This window comes from Talpa europaea (assembly GCF_964194135.1).
Source record: "Talpa europaea genome assembly, chromosome: 8".
Taxonomy (NCBI): Eukaryota; Metazoa; Chordata; class Mammalia; order Eulipotyphla; family Talpidae; genus Talpa; species Talpa europaea.
The window spans coordinates 32,968,487-32,979,017 of NC_140075.1; the positions used below are offsets into that span (position 1 = coordinate 32,968,487).

The 10,531-nt window shown below is 50.8% G+C and overlaps 1 protein-coding gene across 4 annotated transcripts in view; it reads left to right on the forward strand.

Annotated features, from left to right (window-relative positions):
* The window catches only part of CAPN3 (calpain 3), a gene marked incomplete at its 5' end in the record, with an annotated part of 44,641 nt that extends 34,110 nt beyond the window's left edge, over positions 1-10,531 (forward strand). The window contains 14 exons of one of the 4 annotated variants that reach the window (XM_084241259.1): positions 271-440; positions 687-698; positions 1,360-1,568; positions 2,369-2,405; positions 4,128-4,145; positions 6,841-6,954; positions 7,933-8,010; positions 8,393-8,450; positions 8,551-8,615; positions 9,074-9,142; positions 9,234-9,312; positions 9,521-9,637; positions 9,898-9,956; positions 10,330-10,531. In XM_084241259.1, coding sequence (XP_084097385.1) covers positions 271-440; positions 687-698; positions 1,360-1,568; positions 2,369-2,405; positions 4,128-4,145; positions 6,841-6,954; positions 7,933-8,010; positions 8,393-8,450; positions 8,551-8,615; positions 9,074-9,142; positions 9,234-9,312; positions 9,521-9,637; positions 9,898-9,956; positions 10,330-10,356 — 1,112 coding nt within the window. In that variant the 3' untranslated portion in view covers positions 10,357-10,531. The remainder of the gene's footprint in view (positions 1-270; positions 441-686; positions 699-1,359; positions 1,569-2,368; positions 2,406-4,127; positions 4,146-6,840; positions 6,955-7,932; positions 8,011-8,392; positions 8,451-8,550; positions 8,616-9,073; positions 9,143-9,233; positions 9,313-9,520; positions 9,638-9,897; positions 9,957-10,329) is intronic. The other 3 variants (XM_084241258.1, XM_084241257.1, XM_084241260.1) reach the window with 3 other exon arrangements.

A 10,531-nucleotide genomic window follows, 5' to 3' on the forward strand; every position in this document is an offset into this window, starting at 1 on the left:
GTGGGAGTGAGTGAGACAGCTTGGAGGGCAGAATGGTGGGGTGACAGAAGAGGCTTCCAACCACATCGCAGGAACCAACAGCATTTAAGAGGCAGGTGGAGAAAGTGAGCACATCAAGAAAGTCTGAGAATGAACATTTCGAGAGGAAGGGGGGGAATCCCACAGCCAGTCAGCACAGCTCCATCCAGAGAGTGAATAAATGCTTGAATCCTCTCTTCCGTATTCACTAAGCACCCCAATGACTGCACCTTCCCTCCCTGGGGCACACAGACACCTTCTGGACCAACCCGCAGTACCGCCTGAAGCTCCTGGAGGAGGACGACGACCCCGATGACTGCGAGGTGATCTGCAGCTTCCTCGTGGCCCTGATGCAGAAGAACCGGCGGAAGGACCGGAAGCTCGGGGCCAACCTCTTCACCATCGGCTTCGCCATCTACGAGGTGTGCGGCCTCTGAGAAGCTCCAGCCAGCAAACACACACCTCCTCAGGAAGAGGATTTCAGGGGCTTCCTCAGACCCCAGAACCCCTACAGAGCCTCTTTGATGTTTGTAATGAGTGGGAAAAAACCCCGGGTGGGGGAGCAGGAGACCAGGCCAGGTAGACACAAGGGGAGTCAGATTTCTGTGTTTATCCCCCACGCAGGTCTAAAATCCACAGAGCATCTTCTTTTTTCTGTTTCTCCTCAGGTTCCCAAAGAGGTATAGAAGTGGTGGCAGCGGCAGTTGTGTGCACCATTACCTGGGGGTCCTGCGCTCTGCTGTGGCACGTCAGGAAGCGTCCTGGCAGGGGGTGAGGGGCGGGGGTGGTTACAGGCAGGACTATGACACTCCACTCCGCAGCAGGGGCCTTGGGACATCGTGTGACCTCCTGACTACTGCCCTCCTGCTGCGCCCGGAGACTGTCATGCACGTCCTTTCACACCGTTATGTTCAACTGTTCACACTGACACAAACGTGTGCTCACACTCACACATTCACACACAATTCCACAGTCACACACATAGTCACATTCTAAGGGTGACTGTCCCCTTTGGGATGGAGAAATCGCCTCCCTCAGACCCCAGACAAGGCCCCGCCTGCCTCCCTGGGGTTCTTCCCTGGCAGCGACTGGCAGTGTTTCTGGTTAGGGAGGAAATGACAGACTTAGCCGACCACTGCCGCATCACAACAGAAAGGGAAGGGGAATGGGGTGGGGGAGCCCAGGGATGTTGAGATGTCTGAGGCCTTGAGAATTGTAAAAAGGTATGTCATGACTGTGACATCGAGAAGGGACCTCTGGAGTGGGACTGTGGGCAGGACAGGGCATACTCCCCCCCACCCGCCCCAGGGGCTCAGGTGCCTTGGGCTCTTTTCTCCTCAGATGCATGGGAACAAGGAGCACCTGCAGAAGGACTTCTTCCTGTACAATGCCTCCAAGGCCAGGAGTAGAACCTACATCAACATGAGGGAGGTGTCTGAGCGCTTCCGCCTGCCTCCCAGCGAGTATGTCATCGTGCCTTCCACCTATGAGCCCCACCAGGAGGGAGAATTCATCCTCCGTGTCTTCTCTGAAAAGAGGAACCTCTCTGAGTGAGTCCCGGCCTGGCTTTCCCCACCAGTCCTTAAGAGCCCATGTGGCTCATTCCAGAGATTTGGAGGAGTAAGGTTGCTGGACTGGCTTTCCCCAGGAGTTGTGGGAAATATTGATCAGGCTGCACCTCTTACCCCACGTTGAACCACTGGCTCGCTCGCTCTCTCGCATTCATTCATTCATTCCACAGATATTTATTGAGCACATGCTACATTCCAGGCACTCATGTAGGCATTGAGGATAGAGCAATGAATTAAACAGAAAGAAATCTAGGCCTTGATGGGGATGTAGCTAAACAGTCTAGCATGAGACAACAATCTATAAGAAAAGATATGTGTATACACACACACACATATATATATTAATTTAACTAGTGATAAAGAGAAAAAGTAGGAAAGAGGGATAGAAGGTATTGGAGGTAACAACTCTTAGGTAGGGGGTCCAGGAAAGCCAGCAAGGCCACAGTCTTCTTTCTTGGCCTCCACAGAAGAGTTCATGGGCCCTACCACTCTGATCTCTGACCCTAAAAGGAGCACAAGGTCAGGGGTGGGTGACTGGGTTGCACTTTTGGGGAGTTCTGGGCAAGGCCAATAAGAAGCCACGTGTTTGTACTTGGCTGCTGGGAATGGTGCCGATGTGGGGTTGGTTCCTGGGGTGATAGATTTTAGTTCCTGAAGGTCTTTTGAGAGTAGCCCCAGCCTAGTTCCAGGAACCCATGCGACCTGAGCACATCCCTGCTGTGTACTTCCTGCTTGCTTCTGGTGACACTGACACCCTGTTGTGTTTGTGTTCCTCACAGGGATGTTGAAAATACAATCTCTGTGGATCGGCCAGTGGTGAGTGGTTTGGCTCTTATGTGGGAGAAGGTCTAGCGGTATCCCAAGCAGGGATTGTTATGGGGGGCGGGGGTGATGGAGGAAGAGGGACAAAGGGAGAAAGGTGTGTGGGGTGTACCCCATGCCACTGCAACTTCTGTTTGGCATGACTAGAAACAATGTGCTTTCAGTCCAGGGCTGGAAGGACAGAAGAGGGTCCTAGAAGGGAGAAGCAGAAGAGGTAGGGAGGGATCAAGGCTATAGCAAGGAATGAAGACAAGAGCAGCAGCTAGGATTGGATTATGAGGTGTAACTCACACAAGGAAAGTATGTGTACTGTCTCTGGAGCCAGCAAATCCTGGGTCCTCCACCTACCATCTGTGTGACCTGGGAAAATTACATAACCCCTCTGAATCAGCTTCCTGCTCTGTAAAATAAAGAGAATAATATGTGTCTTACAAGGCTTTTGTGAGGTTTGAATGAGTAAGGTTAGGTATGTGAAGTGCCTGACCACAGGTCCTTTACATCCTACAGGTACTACTCTCATGTGCGCTCCCACTTGATCCTTGCAAGCTTTCTGAGATACAATAAGGTTATTATTCTTTGTTTTCCAGTAAGTGGAGACTCAGTGGAGCCAAATAGTGGGTTCACAAAGATAATAAGCAGGACTAGATCACGTCCAGATTCTTGAAGCTCAGACTCGGCTCTCTCCCACCGCCCACAACCCCCTATACTGAAACCTGCCCCCAGGGGTGTGTGAGGTCTGGCCTTAGAAGCACAGAGTTGGTGTGTGTTGGAGCATCCTTGTGTTGAGGAGTCATGTGACTGCCTTGTTATATCAGTAAACAGTCTTTGTGCTCTATGGGTTGACGTGGGCCAGTAGGAGGCCTGGCAGATGCCCCACTCAACTGTCTTCTGGGTAGTGACACTCAAGTTCTAATCCTAATCCTGTACCCACACCACATGTCCAAATGCCTTCTGAATTGTCACAGACAATTGTTTAGTATTAAGTGTACTTGGTTCTAGTTTTATCTTGTGGATGTTGATAAGCAGTGTACATTATTTACCAGGAGTTGCAAACTCAAAAGTTTAATGGAGCCGGCATGCCACCTGAGTAGAATAGGCAGGTGTGGGGTTTGGTGTCCCTACACTGGTATATTTGCCTGCAGTTCTCAACTCACCTTTGTTTTTCGTGTTGGAGGGCCAGCCGGAGAGGTGAGGACTAGTGATCAGGAGGGTGCAGACAGCAGCACCCTGCTCCACGGATGGTGGCCACGGTCCATAAAAGGTCTGAGCAACCTCCAGGCTTTCTAATTTTACAAAATAAATCCCAAACCCACACTTCCATGTTAAGTTTCCTTATGTTAAATATTTGCTTTTAAAAAAAGAAAGAATAAGTCAAATAAAAGTCATTTTTCAGGCCAGTTTGGTGAGCTGCTTGTTTTGGTGTTTCAGTAACCAACTTCATTAAACAATACAAAATATTTGCTAGAAGACTGTTTTCCTTGCAGTGTCCAGTAACAGTGGATTATAAAAACAAAGTCACAGCTACCACTTGTTTCTGGGCCTGGAGAATTCTTTTCTCCCTTCACCCTCCAGATTCCTTTTGGCTCTATGTACCCAGATTTCTAGAACTTCATCCCAAGCTGAGGAGCAAATCACAGAGAAGCCAAAAATCACTAGATTTTTCTAGGAACTTCCTTTTCACTTACTCTGTATTTATTGTTTCTTTTCCTTGTACAGAAAAAGAAAAAAAACAAGGTAGGTGTAAGGGTGAGCGGTCAGAACTTGGAGTGTGTTTGTGTGGGACTGTGCATGCCCCGGGCTAGGCTCTCCCCCACCATCCCACCTCCTCCCACTCCTTTCTTGAGCTCCTGCTGCAGCTGTGGGTGCAGAACAATGAGCTTGCTGCATGGAGGCTCTGTGCCGGGCGCTCCTGCGGGTGCTGCTTGGGGTAACTCAAGCCGCACAACCCTATGAGATTAGCATTACTTACCCCTGTTTTCAGAGGAAGGAAAGGCACAGATTGATTAACTTGCCCAATGCCACACAGCCAGTAAGGGACAGAACTGGCCTTGGAGCCAAGAGGTCTGCTCTGGTCTGTGCCCTGAACCACTTGCTGTGCTCTGTGCCTCTCTCAGGATGGGGAGGGTGGCCAGACATGGGCCTGACATGTGGGCCCTACAAAAACCTAAAGGAACACCTCTCCTTTCTCAGAAGGGGGTCTGGTTAAGCTAAGCAAGCCTTGATTTTGAGTTAGGATGGCAATGAGGCCTGTTCCTCCAGAGACAGCGAGACTGTTGTATGGTTTCCAAGAGTGAGGGTCTTGCTAGGTCTGTTGTCTGCTGCGTAGACAGGACAACTGCACTCTCTCTTCTCTTTCCCTTGCCTGCTTCCGACCCCTTTTTTCCTCCGCCTTCTAGGAAAGGACAGGGAGAGAACTCCAGAGGCACTAAGTCACTGACAGGGTTCTTGTTGCAGGTGGAACCTATTGCAAATCCCTTTTGGGGACCATGACCTCTCAGAGCCCTGATGAACTCTGCTTGCTCCATATGCCCTGACAGAGAAGGAAGGAGTTACCTACACTGCGTCCCCTCCTGGGGGTTTTAATAGCCGTCTTCCTCCAACTCACCAGCACCTTGAATGGTTCCTCCCAAGTGTCCTGGTTATAACCACTCTGCTGTAGGGCGCCATTGCTAAGTGACTAAGTATGCTAAGAACATCTTGGGGACCTGAGAAAAAAGCTTCCATCTGGGAGCAAGGACACTCCCTTTTGTGGCGGTTATCGTTGTTCAATATTCAAACTCCACCCTTCCCCATCCTTGCGCCATTTACCCCATGGCTTCCCCATGGTCCTCAGGGCAGTAATGACTATAATGAAGAGTGCGCCTTTTCAATTTGTGGTTTGACTACTCAGAATACCAACAGAAATGAAATGACTGACCTTTGGGCATTCTCCAGCCTGCGGGGCAGTCGCCACAAGCCATGAGACAAGGGTTGGAGTCAGTGCTTATGGCAGCGACCAGCAGGATCCATTATTAGGATCCTCCAAATATTGGTGTTGGTGCAGGCCAGAACACTTACCACATATTAGCCATGGTGCGTGGGGTAAAGCGTACATTTCCCCAGTTATAACAGTATACAAAGATTCAGAGGAGTGAAGTGGCTTGCTTAGGGACACATCACTAGTGAAGGGGAAAAATGGAGTTAGAAACCTTATCAGTCTCCTCCAAACCCATGCTTCTTGCCCTCACTTCTGCTGCATCCTGCATGAACTGCCCAGACCCACACATGGGCGTGGAGATGTGTGCCCAGCAGGCGTGCCCCACAGCCACACCATGTCCACGCACACACATATCCCAGCTCAGACTGTGACTCCCATTTGCTCTGGAATCCCCCACAAGCATCAGATCCTTTGCTTAGAAGGACGTGCAAGCAAGGGTCTTTGAGGCCTGCTGGGAGCTGAAGTTGGGGGAGCGGTTTCTGTAGGTCTGTCCATTCTAGCAGCTCTACATGAACAGTGTGGGGTGGCAGTAGGGGACTCAGAGACATGGTTCCTTTGCAGCTCTGAGACTGTTTGCCCCAGTGCTGTCTGCACTGCAGCCACCAGACACTACACTGAGCTTCCCCTTCAGGGTGTGTAGCACCAGCGAGGATTAGCATAGCATGGCAGCTGCTCTGCATCCCTTTTGTATCCTGTTCTCTTGCATGAGCATGTCTTTGGAAATATCCCGTCCCCCAATAAAAGAAAATGCCTTTTATATTTGAGTAGTGTCTTAAACTGTTTTCTCAGCACAACTTTACATTTAGTATCTAATTTGGTCTCCACAAGAACAAAGCAGGTTTTATCACCTCTGTTAATGAGTAAGTAAACTGGGATGACAGAGGGTCAGAGCTGGGATTCCAGCCCAGTGCTCTGACCTCTCACCATTGATCACGCCCCTTATCAGAGGCTTTTTTCCAGTGTATCCTTTGCAGAATCCTAGAGGCTCCATGGATGTACCTCAGTAGCCGCCATGGTGTTGTGGGGTGCTGAGGAAAAAAAAACTCTGCCCTCTTCATGCAGAGAAGCTCTTTTTTATGGCTTTATATATGCTGGACTTCTGGAGAAATTTAATTAGTGTTTCCATTTGAAAAAAAAATACAAAATATTTGAAAATCATTGCACTTGATCATGCTGCCTTTGGCATGCTTAGTATTTTCAGATGAACTGCATCATCAAACCCTCATAGCTCTATTAGGAGGAGATAGGAAACTGAGGCCTGGAGACCTCAAGTCACACCGCTTGATAGAGGCAGAGCCGCAGGTCAAATTGAGGTTCAAGATCTCCTAACCCTGCCTTTGTCTTCTTCACTGGACAAAGCTGCTCCAGAAGGGAGACTGCTTCCATGTGCCCACTCAGCCTGTAATCAGTCCTTGCTTCCTTCCTGCACCCCTTTGTCCCTCCTCTCTCCAGCCTATCATCTTCGTTTCGGACAGAGCAAACAGCAACAAGGAGCTGGGTGTGGACCAGGAATCAGAGGAGGGAAAAGACAAAACAAGCCCCGATAAGCGAGAGAAATCCTCACAGGTTTCTGAGCATGTGGAACGAGTGGAGTGGTCAGCATACCGTGGGCTCCTCCTATGCCCTCGGGGTGCAGGGGGGTTAGAGGGTTTGTCCCTTTAACATCTAGAGGTTTGGTTTGTCTCACTGACATTTGCTCTCACTCGTCAAGTTCTCTAAAAAGTCAGACTGCTGCTTGGGTGACTGGGTAAATATCTTGGGGGCTGGCAGTCACACCGAGGCAGTCAGGGCCTGGGAAGGACAGGCCGGGCCTCCCTCAGGTGCTTACCCAACCCGGACAATGAGGGAAGGGGCAGGCAAAGCCTGAGGCAGTACTAGCTTGAAAGCCCCCCCAAACCAAACAATTCCTACGTCTTGGTGTCTTTGACTTGGGGGGGCGGAGGAGATAGTAGCAGTAAAGGGAACTGACATTAGAAAAGCAGTCCTCTAGTGCTCAGGGTAGGGTGTTCGACCTGAGTGGGGGGAGCTGTTTTCATATAAAGCTTAGTGGAGGAGGTGAGGCTAAGGGCAAAGGTTTGTGGACAGACCCAGGGCCACTCTGTCCTAGAAGGTGGTTAGAGAAGGGAGTACTCTGCGCACTTGGCCTTGTAACACAGGTGGGTGGATGGTTTTGAATGCTCTGGCCCTCCTTGTCCTGCTGGGGTTCATCTGATTAGGATGACCAGGCGCGAAACCCTCATGGGTGGAGAGGGCTCTCACTGGTGGGGCTGGGGGGAGAGGACCGAGCGGCTTGTCTCTGTGCTGTGTGGTTAATAGATGTCCTGTGGCCTGCATGTCTGGGCTGGAGAGGAACGGAGTGAAGTTACTGGGGCTACAGGATGCTCACCCCAGCTCAGTTTCCACTAAGGGCGCAGCCCAATACCCAGCTCCTGCTGCCACCTAGAGGTGTTATAGCCACTCCGGCTCTTTTGGCCCAGAAGGAACTTTACTGGTGGGTCTATCTCACCGATCCCTGTAAGCCAGTTTTTCTTTGTGCTTCCACAGCCACAGCCTGACAACACAGACCAAGAAAGTGAAGAGCAACAACAATTCCGGAACATTTTTAGGCAGATAGCGGGTGATGTGAGTACCTGCAACTCCCACTCCACAGATACTTCTTTCCTTGCTTAACTGCTCAAGTTGCCACTTATTTCATCGCTCAGAAGAGGCCATTTGGTTTTTGGTGAAAACGGGATGGGCATGTGTAGCAGAGAAATCCACACCAAGTCCTAGGAGTTTGATGAACACAGCTACCGCAGGGCTCTGAGGCCTGGTTCTGAGCTGCCCACCACAGTCTGAACAGCTGAGGTTGCAGTGCTGGTCTTGCTCAGAAAAGCCCCAGCTTCCCTGTGAGAGAACAGCACTGGCAGGAACCTCACAAGCACGGACAGCTGGGGTTTTGCAAAGCTCTGCTCCATCAGCTGCTGCAATCGTGAGCCTGATGCTCTACTCCCTTCCCCCTCAGGACATGGAGATCTGTGCAGACGAGCTCAAGAATATCCTTAACACAGTTGTGCACAAACGTGAGTGCCTGTACTGCGTGTAGGGGTGGGTGGCGTGGGGTGGGACCTGTCTAGTTACTTGAAAGTAGCTCTTCACTCTTCTCCACTCCTCACCTCCCAGATAAGGACCTGAAGTCGCAAGGCTTCACGCTGGAGTCCTGCCGCAGCATGATCGCGCTCATGGACGTATCCTTCCTGCCTGTCCTTCCCAGCCCTGTCATGATCTGTGCAGCCACGGGGGCAGGACAAAGAGGGGTGCCCAGTCAGGCAGCGTTTGGACAGAGTGCCCAAACTCATGCCCAAGGAAAGACTGAGAGGCCCAGAACATCCTGGATATTGGAGTAGGCGCAAGTCGGGAAGGACAATGGGCTGTAACCGTCCCTCCCGCACTGCTCTGACCTCAGGCCTGGGATTCTGCCTGGGGCCCTGCCCCAGTAAAGGCAGTTCTGAGGCTAGGCTCCCTGAGTTATAGAGCAGGTTTTCACCGGGAGGAGTGGCTGTTAAATCCCCCAGGGTAGCAAATAGGATATCCCGGGTAGAGCCTTCCTGTGGGGCTACCTTCCCTCCAGAGCCCCCTAGGAACCCCTCCTTCCAATCCAGAGGGGTTTGCTATGTTCTCTGTAGCCCTGACCTCCTTCCTCCAGACAGATGGCTCTGGAAGGCTGAACCTGCAAGAGTTCCATCACCTCTGGAAGAAGATCAAGGCGTGGCAGGTGGGAAGAGAGACTGAAGCATGGGAGTGAAGGAGGGGGTTGATACAGGGGCTCAATGTGTGACCTGTGTCTTCAAATTTTCTATTGCCAGAAAATTTTCAAAAAGTATGACACAGACCACTCTGGTACCATCAACAGCTATGAGATGAGAAATGCAGTCAATGACGCAGGTGCTGGGGAAGAGGGGCTGGCTGGGATGTTCAGTGGACCAGGTGGAAAAGGCATGTGAGGGGAGGGCTAGGCCACTAGGGCCCTCTAAGAGAAAGAGAAAGCGTTTCTTATTTTCCTCTCCCAGGCCAGAGTGGGCACGAGGCAGGGAAGAGAGAGAAGCAGGCCTAAGGGCTCTAACTCTGCTTCCTGCTCTCGCATGCCCCACAGGATTCCATCTCAACAGCCAGCTCTACGACATCATCACCATGCGGTATGCAGACAAATACATGAACATCGACTTTGACAGTTTCATCTGCTGCTTTGTCAGGCTGGAGGGCATGTTCCGTAAGTGGGGAACTACCTTCCTGTTCTTGTGTGCCTTTCAGTACAAATCTCAGCCTGATCATCCTCCAATCTACTCTCTCTAGACTGAATAAAAGTGAAGGGTCAGAATATGGGGTGGCAAAGGGAGGACTGTTGTTGAACTTTGCATCCGGCAGGATTTTGTGCTGACAGATGCCACTTGGTGCAAGGTTCTCTTAAGTCACAGCAGCAGTGGGAGAGAGCCTCTAACTGGCCTCTGGTCTGTGCATTCTTCTACACAGGAGCTTTTAATGCATTTGACAAGGATGGAGACGGTATCATCAAACTCAACGTTCTAGAGGTAAAGCCTAAAGCAGCAGTACACTCCACCAGCACCTTAAAATTCAGTCAGTGAGGCAGACTGACCCCATTGTGTGCTGCTCACTTCCAAATGGTGGTGGAGGGGTGGGTTTGCAAAGAAACAAAGGGTAGTTCCATGGGGAAGACGGCTCACAGGAACGTGTCCTGGGACCTCAGTTCTCAAAATGACTTTATGCTGGGAAATGAACGTTTCCAGGAGTGATCTGGGGGAAAGGATTTCGTAAACAGCTGCTTCTTAGAAAATCTCCCTAGTGTCCAGCTCTCTGGGGAGATTCCTTTTCTCCTCCTCCGTAAGTTCTCTCAGGCTGGCTCTCTTCTTGTTTGTGTTCTGATCTTGGCACTTCCTCTTTCAGTGGCTGCAGCTCACCATGTATGCCTGAACCAAGCTGGTCTCATCCAAGCCCCTGCAGAATCTCTCAGGACTTCAACTTCACCCAATATAGCTACAGCCAAAGGATGCAATTGCTGTACTCCTAGCAGGCTCCAGGAGATCATTGATCTTGTTCCTCCTCCCCTTCTCTCCCCACTTGGCCTCTAGGCATCTGTTCTTGTCCT